Below are 20,357 nucleotides of genomic sequence, written 5' to 3' on the forward strand. Positions count from 1 at the left end.
TATTTGTCTTAGAAGCACAGAATAAGTCATCTTCAATTCACTTTCTTTCAGGCTATTTCAAATCTATTATTTCCAGTTATTGATGGTTGAGCCCTACAGTGTAGTAAAGAATGAGTGGTCCAATTGGAGGAGAACATGTAAGATCCCTTTTTTGAGAAATATTAAACTGATCCACGCTCAAACATGATATATGTTCTCAGAAAACAAATCTTGATGCAGGAAGAGGTTAGTGTTGTGGGCTTTGAAGTCCCAAGATCTCCCGACTCAAGCTACAACAATCCCCTCCCAACCGTTGAAGAAGAAGCTCGGGACCCACCACTTGTGCCTCCTCACTTACAGCACACCCTGCTGAGCTTTCCAACTAGCCGAGACGGTTTGAGCAGCCTCCCTTTACCTCAGAATGTGACTCTGAATCATCTCTATATAGAGAGCAGAGAGAGTCCAAGGTCAGTCGTAGCTCTGGGGATCACACATCGCTATCGATCAAAGTATGTTACTGTCGTTCTCTACAAACCGGTTCAGAGAAGGTGAACTTGATCATTTGTCATTGGAAATTAGAAACTTCATGTTGGGCATTTGTCGGTAATCGTCATTCTAGGTTTAGATGTTGGGAGTTGTGTTGTGCGAAGTTTATGTGCTTGGTGTAATCTTGTGGAACTTTGTACTCGTGCTTATGCTGTTGTTATTTATGAAGTGAAGAGCTCACCTAGCATGTTTATCTGCCTTGTTTCTGCTTGCTAAGTTTAGAGTTGGGTTATGGCATGGATATGTAGCGTGCAATGCATCTCAGAATTGTATATCAAGCAGAGACTGTATCTGTAGAAAAAGAAAATGAATCCTGCATCTCAGAATTGTTTATCAAGCAGAGACTGTATCTGTAGAAAAAGAAAATGAATCCTGCCTTGAGCGGATGATATATAGCTTGATCCCTGAAGGTAATTGTGTTGGTTGTTTTCCTTTATAAATTCCAGTTCTCGAGTTTTCTTATGAGCGAGGACTTTGACAAGGTATTAAATTGCTCGCATTTGGCTTGTGCTCATGGGAGACATTTCGCTTGTAGTCATCGATTTTTATCTGACGGTCCCTCGTTGAGACTCAATCCTGTGTTTTTAACTGAAAGCCCCGGTTGTTACTAAACATTGAAAACAGAGAACCGCATGATCGTCATTGTGGGCATGTAGTTATGCTCAAATTTCTTCAGATACAACATCATAATTTCTTCAAATCCACAGAATCATTTGCTCCGCTGAACTACAGAAAACATATAATTATCATGAAAAAGTGAACTGTAATGATAAGCATGAAGGCTAGTGAATCACGAAATGTAGAACACTGCATATAAATACAAAAGATGGTGATATGACGAGCTTAGAGAAGAAGTTCACAACGATAGCAGGCATATGATGTCAATAACTCTAATCTACATAGGAAGGAGCAGCAGCAGATGAGACTTCTCGCGATCTGGTTGCTGTACTTTCTACAAATATTTCTTTTGATCTTTAGCGCATGGCCCTGCTACTCCAATGTGATCATTGGAGAAATGAGGAGTAGATCACACCCATTACCAACCTTGACATTTTGCTCCAAGTGAAACTGAAACTTCAGCTTGATCTGCAAACCATTCAACAAATTGCTAAGCTTTGTACTAAAATTTCTGAAAGAAGAAATCATAAAATGTTGAACCAGAGATGAGTTTGGAATGATAAACATATAAATGCCAGTAGAATAAGTATGATGCCATGGTTGGTGGCTGTGTATCTACTCTTTTAATGAACAAGAAAAACCAGTTTAAACATCCAATCTTTAATGGTGTGTTTGGGAGTTTACTAAGGGAAGGGAAGGAAAGGTAAACAACGGGAAGGGAAGGAAAGAGAAGAGAATTGTAATATGTTGTTTGGGAGTTGAGTAAGGTGAATGAAGGTGAAAGGAAGTAAATATATGTAAATTTACATAAATGACTTTATACTAATAACACATCAGCCCTTTTATTTGTTTTGATAGGGGTAAGAATGTCATTACACCCCTTTACCCTCCTTTACCCTCCTCTACCGCCCAAATCGGGGGGGAAAGAAAACCAAACAATTTTACCCTCCTTTCCCCTTCCTTCCTCTTCTCTACCCTCCTTAAAAAAACTCCCAAACAAGGTGAAAGCCTCATTTCTCTTCCCCTCCCCCTCTCTACCCTCCATCCAAACAGGGCATAAATGTCATGTTCGAATGTAGAAACAAGTTCAGAGCAACAAATGCCGGATGTCTATATACTATTATTACGGCTGCTAATCAAGCTGAATGATCGAGCTTGAGATTGCTCGTGTGCGTTCAATTATTTCAACAAGCTTAAAATTTTAGGCTTTCAAACACCCACCAGTGAACTATGGCCTTCAACTTTCAACTTATTTACAATCTTAATGAAATAAAAAAATTTAGGAAATAATTTGAATCAAATAATAATAAGCAAATTTTGAAGAATGCATACGAAGATAATATAAACATCAAATGATTGAGCAGTGAGAACTTAGAGATGAGTAGCATCACTGAATAATCGCTATAAACCTCAAATAATTGAGCAGTGAGAACTTAGAGAGCATGTATGTTGAAATTACATGTCGAACTTTTCTTGTGATATAATAGTAATAAGAATAATTTTAACCTCAAACATGAGTTTCTCCAGTAATAGATCCACCTTCTATTAAAACTTAAGAAGTCTACAGCACAGAAACAAGGAGCATGAGGTATCTAATTCAGTTCTAACTGAACATTTCAACAGTAACTAACTTGTTTTGTGCATTTTCAAGCAATCCATTATTGTAAAATATGAAAACACAAGCATAATCTTAAATCTAAGTTAACATCGAAACAACATGAGACAAATATTGAGAAGGTAAACCATTCTGAGCCGCTGCAGATCCAGGATTTTATCTTGAGTAATGTCCCAATATAACTTATCATAATTGTATTTTGAAATCTACATTGACAATTTTACAATTTTATACTTTTTAGTCTTTAATGGTGTCCTACCCAGTAGTGGCCCTGTGACACCACTAGACATTCTCACTAGACATTACGCAGATCCGCCGCGGATTCAGAGCATTGATTTAGTTGAAAAGATGACAAAAAGATTTGAGGGTAGTTAACTCAGACAAAATTTTGCACAAGCAATCAATATACTTAGGCTTGTATTAAACATATCCAGATGCTGCTTTTGATATATGATTATATCCATGTTGGGCTCATTTCTAACTTTGTAAATTGTAGGATAACATTATCGAAACTATGGTTAGAGAATGTAGTTTCTAATGCAAGAATGAAAAAAACCTACAAGCTGATTTGTCCAGTCCCCCCGCATGTACGACAAGACCGAGCTGAAGAACACTTTGTACAGTAACTCCACTTCTTTGGTAGCCTGTATAGCCAAAAATAAAAAATAAAAAAATGTCATACACTGATTTAACTTTCAGAAATTCTCAAACAAAAAATCTAGCATACCCTGCTGTGTATCGAGTTGCCATGTTCTTGGCAAGCAATCTAGCCCTATCAGCACTTTCCTCTGACAATTTCTTCAGCACGAATCCCTCTCCTTTGCATTCTGGACAGATACCAGAACCTCCACATTCTTCGCAAGGCTTCGTAGGGTTCTGTCTGATAAACAGGAAGTTAGGAGCAAACTGGAAGAGCAAATAAAACTTACTAAACTTCCTACATTGAGATTTGAGGACGCACGTCTAAGTTATCAGAAGCTTTTGTTCTTCTAAAAAGAAGTGTTGCTGATGCAGCCACAGCCACAGCAGTGACCACGATTGATGCAGCCGTTTCGGGTAAGGCACATGAGATGAGTCTAGTCTTTTGCTTGCTTACGTGTAAATGATTATGATCTCTTGCATAGCGTACATTGAAATGAGAAGGTCTAATGGCTTCAAAAATTAAATGTAATTGTCAGAAGTATGAGAATGAATGTCATTACACCAAAACTCCGAAGCTGTGGTGAGGATTGATTGTTATATTTCTAAATTCTCACACAAGAAAAAATTATGAAAATTGTTATACCCTAAAAGTCATAAGTTTAACAAATCTTCGAGAACTGGCTACATGTCAGTCATACAGGCCAGATCATATGACCATAACCCCAACTGGGACATAGTCATGCCCAACTAAACCAGCCGACTTCTCTAACAATCCTAGTCCGAGTCGAAAGGCGTCTTTAGGTCGGACTCCACCATAAAGTGTTCATCACGAGGAAAGGGAATAAATGTCGACCGCCCTGTCAGCAATGCTCGCATTTAGTGCACAACCAGCATTATGATGACTTGCCAGATGACGCCCATACCCCGCCACCCAGTCGCCATCACATTAAATGTCTGGTCAGGTGTAATAATGACTCCTCGGACGGCGTCCGTACTTCGTCACCCTGACGTTGTCTCATTAAATGCGATAGGACTAACTCCTGAGAACTCGCCCTATCGATCGTCGATTTGTGTAAAGTATAAGTCAAATGTCACATTCGCTGGTCGAGTCAGATTACCAATTCGCCCTCACACTCTCTTAAAAATATAAGCCATTCCCACCATTATGAGGTCTGAACAGTCGGAACCCTAAACTTAGCTCTATATTTCTCTTCATACTGATTTTATCAGTCACCGACTTAAACGTTGGAGGGCACGCCAGAGGAAATCTCCTCTGAGGCCTCTAACGTTTTTGTTACATGTGCAGGGATCTACCTTTCCCAACCTGATCAGTCATTGGACGAGATTAAGGATCCCCTAATCTCTCGCAAAACTCCACTTAACCCACAAATTAACTTTCAGGCATAAACAAAACCATCCTTATTTGGAGAACGTGTGCTTTCAATTACGCAAATGCAAATTACAATGTCATCGAAAAAGGCATACGCAGTGGAACCTCATAGAAATCCATGATCATTAGACATGAAACTTTAGGGATGTTGTTTGTGATTCTTTGTAATTCCATGGGTGAGTTTGGAGACCAGAATCCTTTTAAGATAATAAATTTATTTTCTATTCAAACTATTAATTCATTCAAATAACAACAACAACAACAATAACAACAACTAGACCTGCAGTCTCCCAATCTAAGCATTTCTACAAACACCTCTCGAGCATTTAGTTAGACATCAGCCCATTCAAGCTCTAAGCACACAAGATCGAAAATCCAAATGGTATAGCTTGAATTTGTTTACGAAATCGTTCAATAATTAGACTGAGGAATTGAATTCAGTAAATTACCCATTTTCGGAAAGCATGGAGTCGATGGGGAAGTGAGCAGCGTCCGCTCCATTTTTTTTTTCGGTCGTCCAAAGCTGAGGACGGCCTGTGAATTTCGCCGTTTCACCGCCTCCTCTTATCTTCGCGCCTCCTCCAGATATTTATTTTTCTCGTCCTCTCTTTGCTCTATTATTATGAAAACGGGTCGGGTCGAATACAATAAATATGTCTCATATCTGGATCCGAATAAAATATTCGGATCCGCATTCAACCCATTTCCCACAATAAATCTGGATTTAAATGGAGAAAGGGTTAATTGCACATAACCCCCCTCGTCGGTAACGTTGTCTGAAAAACGACTTAGCAGTACCAGAGGCGTAGCCAGTAAGGGTTTGCCCTGGGCAACTACCCAGGGTAAGAACTGCATCTTGTGTGAAGGGGTCATTCAAAAGTAAACACTTGTGACGACGGGTATTAACCTTTTATGAGCAACTGAGCTAAGTTGTTAAGCAAAATGAAAAGAAATTAATTAGTACTTTAGAACAAGCACTGTACATTATAAAAGAATTTGATTCGGCTCGTGTTGACTCTTCCTGTTTCGACTGCAAACACGAAAAAAACATTTTCGACAATGAAACTCATAAAAATATTATTGCGCAATAAGATGGGAGATGTATTGCTTGCTCATAACATGATATTTTATATTGAAAAAGAAATTACTTCTAACCTCGACACATAAGAAATGGTAAAGGAGTTTGATTCACGACGTATTCGTAGACCACCTTTATTTTTCGCCTAGAGTAAAAAAGAATCCTGGCTACGCCACTGCTTAGCACCCCCTATTAGTTTCATATTGGCAGATGGGCCCCTAGATGAAACCTTTTTGACTGTTTACCACCAGATAGACTGATCAATCTCACTTGGTGGCACTATCTGCCAAAATTTCACCCAGGATAAAAGAGTCAAAAAAGTTTTAACCCAAGAGATCTATATACTTAGGCAAAACCATAGGGCTAATAAGACAAAACAGAAGTATTAAAGGAGGTCGTCTACGAGCAATTAATCATGATCCGGTTACCCGCTTTATAGTATATCTACACATATACGCTATTTGACAATACTAAATGGGTACAGTGCAAGAAATTTCTGTTTTCCAGCACTTTAGAGCATAAATTAGATGTCTTTAGATCATAAATTAGATGTAGATTATCCCTAGAGATAATCATAAATTAGACGTAGATTATCCCTAGAGATAATGTGCAATAATAACTGTATTACAAAACTTATATTATTTTTATACTCCTATAATAAAAAATGTAGGGTTCATAATGACTCACAAGTTTTCTTCGTATTAGAAAGATAATTTTCAAAAGGAGAACCCCACAATTAGTGGATGTATAATAGTAGTACCGTAATTTCTCATACAATCATCATTTTCCAATATGCAATGTCCATCATCTACATCATTGAAGGAACCCACTTGCCAATCAACAGCATTGAAGGAACCCACTTGCTATTCATTTTTCTATGTTTCTTTCATCCCCTAATGAGCACCCATTAGAAAAATCATTTGGAGAATTATTAAATAAGAACTAATTATTCCCTCCTAAAATAATCTATCCAAAGCCACTGTCAACAAATGAGCACTGAAAAAAAAAATTGTAAAAGGTCCACAACTTATTAGATTAACTTAACAGTGCTGAGCGTCAAAACAAACAACACAAGAAGAAGCAACATAGGAAGCAGATTTATTATATGCTACACACCCATAACCTCAACCTAACTATACAAGTCATCATCGTCAGCTGCAGCTCTGCAGCAGTTTCAGACCGTTCTGCGAAACGAAACTCAGTACCAAACCCTCTTGATTGCTGCAAGGTTTGCGCAAACGCCTGATACTTTCTGATGTCGGCATCACTCACGCTCCTTCGCGCAAACTTCATGGATTCTTCGAAGTGAGCTGCTTTGATCTCTGCAACTTCGTCGTTGTCGTCTTCTTCCATTGCCTCTGGGTTCTCGCTTCTCCTCCTTTCCCTTTCAATGTCCTGCATGTAGAAGATTAAAAAGTTATAAAAAAAACTTTTAAAATGTGGAAAGGGGAAAAAGATGCAGGGATCAATTTGTAACTGTTCCATTGTAGTGTCAGAGATACCTAATTTGTAACTGTTCCATTGTAGTGTTAGAGATACCTCCAAGGAAAGGAGGGAAATGGAATAAAGCAAAAAGGTTCACCTTACAGCTAAAAAAGTTACAAACCTCTATTTACTATTCAATTACAGATTATACTAACCAGGCCAAGCACAATGATAACAATAAGCAGTCACACTTGAAAAATTCCCAAACAACTAACTACATCTATGAGAGACGAAACATGGTGAGGCATTTAAGCGACTGTTATTTCCCATAGATGAGGAGACAAGTTTAGAAGTATGAAAAGGTTAAGGTAAGTACTGGGGTACAGAGATAATAACTTCATACCTACTTCTGAAAGTTTTTAACTGGTGCAATTTTGAGGGAAAATAATTCACAAGGTCCAATACCAAGTTAGCAAAGCAACGGTCAAAAGCAAAAGTTGGCTTGGAGCTTTCTAAAAATGACTTCTAAGATGCTATAATCTACGAAATTAGTTAGCTGCCAAGATATAAGAACACAAAAATTCAAAAAGACTAGATGCAACAGAACGATATCGTATGTTATGTGATTTTGTATGATCTATAGGCTCGCTCCACGCTACTTCCAGTACGAGGCATATGGATAAAATATTCAAGACCAAATGAAACCCGTGATAGATGTATATCTCCAACTACTAAATTAGAAGAAAAGACTCTTACCTTCTCGATGTTTTCTCTGATTGCATACTTGCAAGCACGTTGGCAAATCTCAGTAATATCTGCACCACTAAAGCCTTGAGTATACTTGGCAAGAGCCACCAGATCAACATCTTTGGCAACTGGTGATTTCCGCAGGCAAGCTTTGAATATCTGGTGACGAGAGGCTTCATCTGGCAAAGGTATATAAATTAGCTGGTCAAGACGACCAGGCCTGAGCAACGCTGGATCTATAATATCAGGCCTGTTTGTTGCCCCGATAATAAAAACGGTTTTTTTAGCAGACATTCCATCCATCTCGGTAAGGAGTTGATTGAGAACTCTATCAGCTGCACCACCCGCATCTCCAACGCTACCGCCCCTCTGAGAATAAAGATACCAACCTCAATGAGCAAAAAAGAGAACAATCTGAAACATAATTAACATTTGAATATAAGGTTTTTTGTGTATATATCCTTTTAGTAGTGAGAACTCCTAAAACTAACCCCCAAATCAGTAGATCATCAACTTTATTAGACATGGTGAATAAAAGCTTGACTATTTTGTTGATATTTTTTATATTGCAGTTTCAAATTAGCCTACCAGGTATTTAATCTTTTCCGAAGTTGATGATTTTGGGAATAATTTTGTAAATACTGAGATAGGAAGGTTGGAGCGGGGGGGCTATCCCGGGGGGGCGTTTGCGAGGATGGTAGTTTTGCATACACATGATTTAAGAGGTATATCAAAAAAACTGGAATATATAATTTTCAAAACAAACCTGCATTGCAATGGAGTCCAGCTCATCAAAGAAGAGGACACAGGGTGCAGACTGGCGAGCCTTGTCGAAAATTTCGCGTACATTTGCTTCACTTTCACCGAACCACATGGTGAGCAGTTCCGGCCCCTTCACGCTGATAAAGTTTGCTTGGCATTCGTTGGCGATTGCCTTGGCCAACAAAGTCTTGCCACATCCAGGAGGCCCATAAAACAACACACCCTTTGAAGGTGACATGCCAAACTTCTCAAACTTCTCAGGATGTTCGACTGGATATTGAACAGTCTGCATTGAAGAACAAGAGATGAACAATATGGCTAGAGGAAATAAGGAAAATAATGAAAAAATAATCACACGTAACTAAATCGTTTACCTCTTGCAGTTCCCTCTTCACATTCTCTAGACCACCAATATCATCCCAGCTGACATTAGGCACTTCAACAACCTGTTGATTAGTCATAAAATAATAAGTTATATCAGTAATAGTTCAACAATGGAGAGGGCATAAAAATCTTTGAGAAAATTGGTCATGTCACTTACTGTTTCACGAAGTGCAGACGGATTACTTGTTCCAAGAGCAGTCTTGAAATGTTCGTTAGTGACAGCCATAGAGTTAAGTATCTCTGCATCTATGGTCTCATCTTCCAAGTCAATGACATCCATCTTTTCTCGTATGCACTGAAGGGCAGCTTCAGTGCATAGTGCAGCGAGATCAGCTCCGACATACCCATGTGTGTCCTTAGCAATTCTTTCCAGGTCAACCTGCATTTGTTTATATGCAAATATTACAGTTCAATCAAATTGAGTCTATGTAAACAAGAAAAAGGTAACACTGGGTGCTCAGTGATATTAGTCTTACCTCCTCAGCTAGCTTCATGTTCTTTGTATGAATACGAAGAACCTCCAGTCGTCCAACTTCATCAGGAACTCCAATATCAATTTCCCTATCAAACCTCCCGAACCTTCTAAGAGCTGGATCAATACTATTCGGTCTGTTTGTAGCTCCCATGACTATGACATGAGCACGAGCTTTCAATCCATCCATCAGTGTCAGCAGTTGTGAGACAATACGCCTCTCGACTTCCCCATGCGTTTTTTCTCGCTTGGGAGCAATTGAATCAAGCTCGTCAATAAATATAATTGACGGTGCGTTCTTTTCTGCCTCTTCAAAAGCCTTCCTAAGGTTGCTCTCACTTTCTCCAGCTAGTTTGGACATGATCTCTGGACCATTAATGCAAAAGAAAAAGGCGCCAGTCTCATTTGCAACTGCTCTTGCAATGAGAGTCTTTCCAGAGCCAGGAGGCCCATATAACAAAATCCCTTTTGGTGGTTTTACACCAATTGACTTGAAAAGTTGAGGGTGTCTTAAAGGAAGCTCAACTAACTCTCTGATTTGAGCCATTTGTTTTCGTACACCACCAACATCATCATAACCTACCTCATCAAGTCTATCCTCATCCTCCCTTTTCACAGGTTCTCCTTCACAAAAGATCTCTGTGTCAGGAGAGACAACACAGTACTCTGGGGGATCGGTTTCTATAATCTTAAACTCAACAGATCTCATGCCTCCTCTTACAAGGAAAAGGTCTCCTTTTCTAACAGGTCGATATGCTTCCAGGAAGTATGCTGCAGAACACATGAAAATGAAAAAGGTCATGACTAGAAGTTCTAGCACAAACAAATTGGTCCGTACCCAAGTTGCATAAGACAAGTTAAAAGAGATCTCAGAAATAAAGGAACTTCCCAGACTATGGATCTATTGCCACCCAAAAATTAGTCATGTTGCAATTGGAAAGAGGTTGAACATATTACCAGAGCTAAACATAAACAATTAGTGGGTGACATTCACAATCATACTCAAATAAAAAATATTAGTCTATTAAGAAATAAGCACATAAAAGATTCTCGATGATCTTCTTAAAAACTGACGGCAACAGACCATGATGGTGATTCCATGATTTATAACTGAAAACCAATATAAATGATACAACTATATCTAAGAAATTCCAGTTAGACACATGAAAATATGACGGGGATGATGATTAGTTTATAGTCAACTATAAAATCAAACATGAAAAACCAACAAGAGAAGGAAATATAAATAACCAATCTAAATTCAACATAGTATTGAGCAAACATGGCATATATTAAATAGATCAAGAAGAAGAAAGAAGAGAATACTCACGTTTCAGATATGAGTCGAACAAGTTCCCCGTCAAGCCTTCAATAGTATCATCAATTGGTAGTATGTGCACACGCTTCCCATATTTAACATCCTGGCATTGATGGACTGAAACCACATCACCAAGCCTCACTCTGAGATTTGAACGAACAACCTTGTTCATTCTTATCTTTGGTTCTTCACACGTCTCATCAGCAAGGGCAATGCAAACAGTGTCTTTACGTTTCTTCCCCTGAGATCACAAGATCACAAGTATTAAGAAAGAGGACAGCAAGAAATAACACAAGATGACACGTGAATATGATAGCAAAAGAAAAGAAGGAAGACTTTCTAAAAAGATGCAAATCCCAACATAGTCTACACAACTCTTTTATCTAAAGAAATATTGCCGAATACACCAACTATTTTATCTAGACCCCAAAATCATGAGGGGTAGGGGGTTATATGCAACTTGATCTTCTAAAAATACAAATCCTTGGGCGTAAGGTGATAACTGCTAATATGGAGGTGCGGGTGATAAGTGCTACTGGAGGCATACATGAGGGGGTCAACTCTTATTGAAGATATTAATCTTTATAATAATAGTTCATATCCAAACTGTTATCTCGATTTTGGATTGAATAAGAATTGAAGTAATTAATAACTAAAATCCTATGTATAATCTCCACTTAGCCCAACAGTCAGATTAGAAGTTCTAAAGGAAGCCTATATTGTAATATTCGATGCTTACTGTCACGCCCCAGCTATTGGCGCCATGTAAGCTATAGGACCCACCTAGTGTAGCGCGTTGTTCGGCTCAAACCACTGCCAAAATTGGCTAGCCAATGCTGCACTTGGCTCCATAGACTTACTATTTAAACCATCAAATTTCTCTTTGTTCCCAACGTGGGACTCAACATAGCGGGCTTCACACTTACCATCGACTTTATCGAGCTTATTAAGAAGGAAAAAATCGAAAGAAACTTTCTTGAGCTTATTAACTTGATCAAGTCATGACAATTGCAATCTCCTATGACATCTATAGTTTCATAAGTCAATTGAATACATCTTGCCTCGTCATAATAAAACTAGGACCCATCCACTGGTTAACGGCTCTAAAACGCTTTGCTTAACAATAAAATATATAAGAATCTAGCTCATCAACAGCTTTCATTATCATAACTACTTATTATCTACAGTTATCTGAATTATGACAAACAAAGTAACTAAGCCATAGCAAAACCCTAGCTTTAAGTTCCCTAACAAATTACACCTTCAAAAGGATCGTGTCACCGCGAAAAAGCTGCAGCTTCTCCATGGTCTCGGGATTCAGAGAGACGACAGAGTTATCATCGTTCACAGCTTCGTCCACAACCAACCGATTCGCCGCCTTCTTCCTCTCGAGTATCGCCGTGCTAAAATCCCTCTTCGCCCCTTTCCTGTAATCACAAAAACCCAAACAAAAAAAAAACCATAAGCATAATTCTAAAAAACCTAGTTATAAAAAAGAATTTGATGAAATTGTTGCTGAAACTTACGGATCGGATGGTTCTTCACACGTCTCATCAGCAAGGGCAATGCAAACAGTGTCTTTACGTTTCTTCCCCTGAGATCACAAGATCACAAGTATTAAGAAAGAGGACAGCAAGAAATAACACAAGATGACACGTGAATATGATAGCAAAAGAAAAGAAGGAAGACTTTCTAAAAAGATGCAAATCCCAACATAGTCTACACAACTCTTTTATCTAAAGAAATATTGCCGAATACACCAACTATTTTATCTAGACCCCAAAATCATGAGGGGTAGGGGGTTATATGCAACTTGATCTTCTAAAAATACAAATCCTTGGGCGTAAGGTGATAACTGCTAATATGGAGGTGCGGGTGATAAGTGCTACTGGAGGCATACATGAGGGGGTCAACTCTTATTGAAGATATTAATCTTTATAATAATAGTTCATATCCAAACTGTTATCTCGATTTTGGATTGAATAAGAATTGAAGTAATTAATAACTAAAATCCTATGTATAATCTCCACTTAGCCCAACAGTCAGATTAGAAGTTCTAAAGGAAGCCTATATTGTAATATTCGATGCTTACTGTCACGCCCCAGCTATTGGCGCCATGTAAGCTATAGGACCCACCTAGTGTAGCGCGTTGTTCGGCTCAAACCACTGCCAAAATTGGCTAGCCAATGCTGCACTTGGCTCCATAGACTTACTATTTAAACCATCAAATTTCTCTTTGTTCCCAACGTGGGACTCAACATAGCGGGCTTCACACTTACCATCGACTTTATCGAGCTTATTAAGAAGGAAAAAATCGAAAGAAACTTTCTTGAGCTTATTAACTTGATCAAGTCATGACAATTGCAATCTCCTATGACATCTATAGTTTCATAAGTCAATTGAATACATCTTGCCTCGTCATAATAAAACTAGGACCCATCCACTGGTTAACGGCTCTAAAACGCTTTGCTTAACAATAAAATATATAAGAATCTAGCTCATCAACAGCTTTCATTATCATAACTACTTATTATCTACAGTTATCTGAATTATGACAAACAAAGTAACTAAGCCATAGCAAAACCCTAGCTTTAAGTTCCCTAACAAATTACACCTTCAAAAGGATCGTGTCACCGCGAAAAAGCTGCAGCTTCTCCATGGTCTCGGGATTCAGAGAGACGACAGAGTTATCATCGTTCACAGCTTCGTCCACAACCAACCGATTCGCCGCCTTCTTCCTCTCGAGTATCGCCGTGCTAAAATCCCTCTTCGCCCCTTTCCTGTAATCACAAAAACCCAAACAAAAAAAAAACCATAAGCATAATTCTAAAAAACCTAGTTATAAAAAAGAATTTGATGAAATTGTTGCTGAAACTTACGGATCGGAGGATGACGAAGCTTCTCCTTGATCGGATGCCATCAAAATTTTCAAGCAGCAGAGAAATTTCAAGAATTCTAGAGAGAGAGAGTGAAAGCACTTGAAAGAGAATAAGAAAGAGAGAGAGAGAGAGAGAAAGAGAGGGTGGTAGATTATTTATATACATTGGTTTCCTTGTCGGAGTCCAACTCGAATCGTGGCGAGCTGGGAATCCGCGACGCCTGAGAAAAGAGCAGAAGCAATCCTGGCCGTTGGACGAAGTCACGAAGCCCACACACGTGGCTGCTTTTTATGCCCCTAATCCGTATTTGCAAATTTAATCTCAAAACCTCCCCACATTTGTTTTTCGGGAAAATTTGCAAAATAGATCATTTTTATGAAATATATAGCGAAATAGACCACTTTGAAAAATAATTAGCAAAATAGAACTCTTTTGAAAAAAAAAATGTCTATTTTGAAAAACAAGGCTCGAAAAACATACGGGACTACTAGTCTCGTATGTTTAGAGCCAACTAATCACGGATTAGTGACTCAGAAAATATACGGGAGTATGTTTAGAGTCAACTAATCACGGATTAGTGACTCAGAAAACATACGGGACTAGTAGTCCCGTATGTTTTCTGAGTAGAAAATTTTACTAATCCGTGATTAAAACATACGGGAGTACTAGTCCCGTATGTTTTCTGAGTTGTTTTGCAAAATAGACCTATTTTTGGCCTGTTGGCCAAAAAGAGGTCTATTTTGCTAATTATTTAGCAAAACGGTCTATTTTGCTAAATAATTAGTAAAAACGGTCTATTTTGCAATTTTTCCCTTGTTTTTCTACCCCTCAATTTTCAAAATCACTAATGCACTCCTCTATTGGCATGTTGCTCTAATGGTATTCATCTAAAGATTTTTCGTAGGGACGAGCTATTTAGGGGCTGTTTGGTTGGCATTTTTTGCCCTTGTAAAGCTGCCAAAACTGACAAAAGCTGTCAGTTTTGGCAGCTTTACTTGCAAAAACGCCCATTTTTGAGCGTTTTTACAAGTAAAGCTGCCAAAACTAACAGCTTTTGTCAGTTTTGACAGCTTTACAAGAGCAAAAAATGCCAACCAAACAGTCCCTTATGCACTGTAAACAATGTTGCAGTATGAGGCATGTGTTGGAAAATGGAGAGATAACTGAGAACCAAGTCATGTACATATGATCATTCAGTTCTCTCCTTGTATTAATTGAAAGATAAGAAAGCATCAAAATATTTATTTGGCTTTCCATAATGCTTTATTGATCAGCTGCATTCCTTCACTTTTCAATTCAAATTTCAACTCTTAACAACTCACCTGTTGCCATTTTTTTTTTTTTTTGTAGTTGGAACTTAAACCTGCAGAGGATTTTGTGTGGGAAATCGCGAATGCAGCTGAGAAAATGCATATTATCCTGTGTCGTTCACAATGCTGTCATCTTTTCTCAAGTGGATCAAAAAAGTAACTTCCTTAATTAATAAGTAAAAGTAACGGAAGTAGTACTTATTTTGCTTGTTACATATAGTTTTAGAAGTAGCAGAAATAGTACTTCATCATCTTATTTTATTTGTTTCTTTGGATAAAAATTGGGTATATTATTAGGAAGTAACTAATACATGTAGCTTTTATATTTTTCTTCTTTGGATTATAATTGAAGTTGAGGATGTAAGTGATATGTATACCATGGTAAAATTACTTCCCTTTCTCACTATTAACGAAAAATTAACAATCCAAATCATCAATTGGTACATGAATCTCATTATACTTGAAGATACAAACAAACAATTATTATACATTTGATTTGAACTGTCTTTTCTCAAGCTTTTACTCATGAAAATTCGTTAAGAGGTACGTGAATGTGTCCCAAAGCTCAGAGAACTACACCTCACAAATGATGCGCAAAACAAATCGATCTTAACTGCCACCTCTCCGATGCAGTGTATAAAAAATAATATCAATTTTAACTCTAAATAAAAATCACTAGTATGGACCCCGTGCAAAGCACGGCCGTTTATTTTTTTATCATTGTATTTTAAATTTGCGTCACTAGTATGGACCCCGTGCAAAGCACGGCCGTTTATTTTTTTATCATTGTATTTTAAATTTGCGTCTCTCTAAGTTTTAATACATCAAAGCACGGCCGTTTATTTTTTTATCATTGTATTTTAAATTTGCGTCTCTCTAAGTTTTAATACATTTAATTTGATTATTATACTCTTAAAATTTAAAATTTAAAATTTAAAAATATATAAAATATAAGTTACCAAAATTTTTGTGATCTAACGCTTATACATTCGTCTACATTGATGATTATTCAGATTAATTTGAGGCTTGCGTCGAGGAATAATTCAAAGCAGTATATGATGGTTAGGGGTGGAAACAAACCAAATATTTAATAAACAATTCGCTTAATATCCGTCCAGATATTCGGTCACATTCGATCCGACTGGTCATTTAATACTAAATGATTATTTTCAGTATTCAACTTACAAACAAATAGAATTTAACTAAAGTTATATTCGATCAGGGTGATTATTAACTATTCGGTAACCTTTTTATGTTAATCCTATTAATTAAACTTGTTGCAAATATTACCCATCAAAAAAAAATTTACAGCTTCTTCCCCATATATAAATAGTCTTATGACGGTTATTATTCGTCTAGATATTCGATCAAGTTCGGTTCGGTAGTTCATTTAGTACTAAACAAATAATTTTTAGTATTCCGCTTATAAATGAATAGAATTTAACAAAATGTATGTTTGTTTCGGAAGTCCATTAACTATTCGATTAGTTTTTGCATTTTAGTCCTATTAATTTAATTTATTTTAAATATTATTTCTCTAAAATTTTATTTACAAAGGCTATCCATATAAATAGCTAAGAGAGAGGATTCTAGAGCTAGGGTTTCACTTTTCTTCTTCGTTCTATCAGCCTCCTCCAGCCAGATCTGATCGCCTGCTCTCTCCTCTCTTTCTCTCTCTCCCCTCACCTCGTCCTCCAGATCTGATCGGTTCGTCTCTCCTCTCCCTCTCCCCCCCACTTTCAGATATGAGCTCTTCTCTCTTCTTTCTCTCTCCTTCATATCTGTGACTCCAAGTGGATTCTAGAGCTTGGGTATTCATTGTTCTCCCTCGAAGCTGGTTGCTCACTCCTCCCTCAAAGCTCATCCTTCGAATCTTGTTGCGTCGTAGCTCGTCGTCCCTCGAATTTCGTCGTCAACTTCTCCCTTGAATTTCATCGTCGACTTCTCTCGAATCTCGTCGTCTACTCCTCCCTCGAATTTTGTCGACTCCTCCCTGGAATTTCATCGACTCCTCCCTCGAATTTCGTTTTATTTTTTGTCGGCTTTGCAAAAATCCATGCCTTTCTTAGGGGAAATCGTCGGGTTTTTGCTTGATTTGTTAGATTTCGGAAATTACAGGTATAATTTCTGCATGATGTTCCCTTTCGTTGATTAGTTGATGAATAATTTCTTATCAAAACCATGAAATATTGTTAATCGATTGTTTCCCTATTTTTGGTATTTTTTATGCTTAATTTCATTCTAGATTCGTTAAATTTGGTTGATCTATCTCATCTCACGAATTACGGAACCCTAAATTTGGTCGCTCTTTATTCTTTTTATTCCCACAAATATAGCTAAATGAAATAATCTACATGGGAATAAATTACATGCTAGAAATGGGTTTGTATCTATATTTCAGTGAAATTATTCGTTACTAATTTGAAGACGTTTCCTATCCTATTTCAATTCAGAGTTATATTATCAAATGATGTTTTGTAGTGCTTTTGAAAATTCTTTTTTTGTGGTAGATTTATTTACAATCACAAGTTAAATATTTCATGCTAACCCATTTGTATTCGCCATTTCTCCTGGTTCCAGGCTGGTCACTTGCATCTTGTGAAATCATATATGGTCGTGGTACAGAGCAATAATGTATCTGCTGTGAATGAAGCTTTGAATGAAATCTATGTTGAAGAAGAAGATTATGAAAGGCTAAGGGAAATCTATGTTGAAGAAGAAGATTATGAAAGGATAAGGGAATCCATTGAGTTGCATGATAACTACAGCTTGCTATTTTTTAAAATAGTGAATCTACAGCTTGCTAAGTACAAACAGGAAATTTGTATGTCAAATCTTTCTTGTGTGCAAGCAGATTGAAAAGCATGAGCTTCTTGAAATGAGACGGGTTGCTGCGTATATTTATAAGAAAGCTGGAAGATGGAAACAGTCTGAGGAATTGCTTGATATTTATAAAAAAGGACAAAATGTACAAAGATGCTATGAAGACGTGCTCTTATTCTGGTGAAAGGGAGCACTCTGAGGAATTGCATGTTTATTTCATTGTGCAGTTAATTTATTTTAACTTGTTTTTTATCATCTTCCTTATGATGAAAACTTCACACATTTAATTTGCATGATATTTCTACATTCTCTTCAAATTGGGGAAATCTGTAAATAAAATTGGGGATATATAAATTGCCTATAAGTTGCTCATTTAAATTGCTTGGTTAAGATGAGCATTGTAAGTCCAATTTGAAGTCTTAACTAACTTTCTTTTTTGTTTATTTCTTCATACTAAAGGCAGGGGACTGCTTGAGTAAAGTCTAGGCAGTAGAGATTTTCCTTCTTAACTGCTGCTCAAATGGCTATAAGAGTTGTGAAGTTTGCAAGAAAATTATCGCAAGGAAAGAATTGCATGCATGAGTTAAAATGAAAGCTTGAACAGGTTGAAATTTATTTTGAGGAAAAAATTACCCTTAAGTGATCAACGCAGGTAAGTTTTTAATTAGTGTATTTTAATTTGTGTTGTTTCTGTGTTATAATCTTGGGACATAGTTAATTTTTGAAAGACATATCTTAGAGTGAAAATACTCATATTGACTTATCTTTACAGTCTTTACATTGTATCAGATTATTTCAGAATTGTTCTCAATTTTTAGATATCCTAATAAGCTATATACATACTCTAATGCAAATGGTAATTCCCACAAATATAGTTAAATGGAATAGTCTACATGGGAATAAATTACGACACATATAGTTAAATGAATTAATCTCATAAATAAAATTAAGTTTTAAGCACTCTATATTTTAAGGAAAAAATTACCCTTAAGTGATTTATGTAACAGGTTGAAATTTATTTTGAGGAAAAAATTACCCTTAAGTGATCAACGCTGGTAAGTTTTTAATTAGTGTATTTTAATTTGTGTTGTTTCTGTGTTATAATCTTGGGACAGTTAATTTTTGGAAGACATATCTTAGAGTGAAAATATTCATATTGACTTATCTTTACAGTCTTTACATTGTATCAGATTATTTCAGAATTTTTCTCAATTTTTAGATATCCTAATAAGCTATATACATCTCTAATGCAAATGGTAATTCCCACAAATATAGTTAAATGGAATAGTCTACATGGGAATAAATTACGACACATGTAGTTAAATGAATTAATCTCATAAATAAAATTAAGTTTTAAGCACTCTATATTTTCTCATGAAGTTGAAAGAGCTGGTTTTATCATGTAGCTTTTATAATTGAAAGAGTTGGTTTTATCATGTAGTCAACAACGATATCTTTATAATTTGGTTGATCTATCTCATCTCCTAGAAATCTGGTTTAGTTTCATTGTGAAATTTTAGTTATTTCTTCATCTCGCTTTTTATGTGTTTCCTAATTTATATGAATGAATATGAATGAATGAAATTTGTTTCATTTTTGTGAATAGGTCAGCGTTTTCAGTTTTTAACATGGAAAAGTTGTTGTTTTCTATTAGATACTGGTTTACAAAAAAAGGAATTGGTTATTGCAATAAGATGTGAATAAATGAAATGAGATATAGTTATCTGGTCAATTAAATTTGGCTTGATATTTGTTAAGTTTTCTGCTGTAACAGCAATTAAAATGGGAAGAAGCGAGTATTTTCTGTCTATTTAACTGACTTATGCTTAGGTTTTAAATTTGCATTATGGAGTTCCTTTTCTAGAACGATGAATTTTAACAGTAAAAAGCTTTGAATGTTTTTTAAGTTAAAGTATAAATTAATCTGTAAATATAAATTATCCTGAGCTCTAGTTTGTCCTCATAGATTTTTGTGATGAATTCGAGCTTGTTTAGTTGTAATTTTAGTAGGAATTGTTGCTATTTTGTAGCTTATGAGTTTAATCATACATAGTTGAAAGAATTGGTTTTATCATGTAGCTTTTATAATTGATAGAACTTGTTTTATCATGTAGTCAGCAACAATAACTTTATAATTTGAATAAATTGATAGATTTGTATTACCTGTGAAGTTCGTAGAGCTTCGAAATATACAACATCATAAATTGTTGCTTCCGAAGCCTTCATAAGTTGTTCTCACTGTGAATATTCCTACATGTATGATGAAAAATTTATTATCAGTAGTATAGATGGTTCATAATTTATTAATTCAAATGTTATGTTTCACAAAAATTATGTTTTAAGCTCTCTATTTTCTCATTAAGTTTATG

The 20,357-nt window shown here is 36.5% G+C and overlaps 3 protein-coding genes across 3 annotated transcripts; all 3 read right to left on the minus strand.

Moving 5' to 3' along the window:
- On the minus strand, window positions 1,253-5,390 carry LOC109850510. Its single transcript, XM_020420532.1, has 5 exons — window positions 5,240-5,390; window positions 3,720-3,910; window positions 3,486-3,634; window positions 3,319-3,402; window positions 1,253-1,611 (listed from the first exon to the last, which is right to left on the minus strand). Exons 1-5 carry the CDS (start codon window positions 5,289-5,291, stop codon window positions 1,602-1,604), a joined length of 486 nt encoding a protein of 161 aa, XP_020276121.1. The 5' UTR covers window positions 5,292-5,390; the 3' UTR covers window positions 1,253-1,601.
- LOC109830711 (cell division cycle protein 48 homolog) lies at window positions 6,835-12,397 on the minus strand. The gene is made up of 9 exons (XM_020398076.1): window positions 12,238-12,397; window positions 10,989-11,217; window positions 9,663-10,429; window positions 9,344-9,565; window positions 9,177-9,248; window positions 8,807-9,088; window positions 8,050-8,409; window positions 6,985-7,263; window positions 6,835-6,864 (listed from the first exon to the last, which is right to left on the minus strand). Exons 1-9 carry the CDS (start codon window positions 12,280-12,282, stop codon window positions 6,835-6,837), a joined length of 2,286 nt encoding a protein of 761 aa, XP_020253665.1. The 5' UTR covers window positions 12,283-12,397.
- Window positions 12,499-13,984, minus strand: LOC109830717 (cell division control protein 48 homolog D-like). Its single transcript, XM_020398082.1, has 3 exons — window positions 13,856-13,984; window positions 13,591-13,756; window positions 12,499-12,570 (listed from the first exon to the last, which is right to left on the minus strand). Exons 1-3 carry the CDS (start codon window positions 13,894-13,896, stop codon window positions 12,499-12,501), a joined length of 279 nt encoding a protein of 92 aa, XP_020253671.1. The 5' UTR covers window positions 13,897-13,984.

Source organism: Asparagus officinalis, chromosome 1 (genome assembly GCF_001876935.1).
Source record: "Asparagus officinalis chromosome 1, Aspof.V1, whole genome shotgun sequence".
Taxonomy (NCBI): Eukaryota; Viridiplantae; Streptophyta; class Magnoliopsida; order Asparagales; family Asparagaceae; genus Asparagus; species Asparagus officinalis.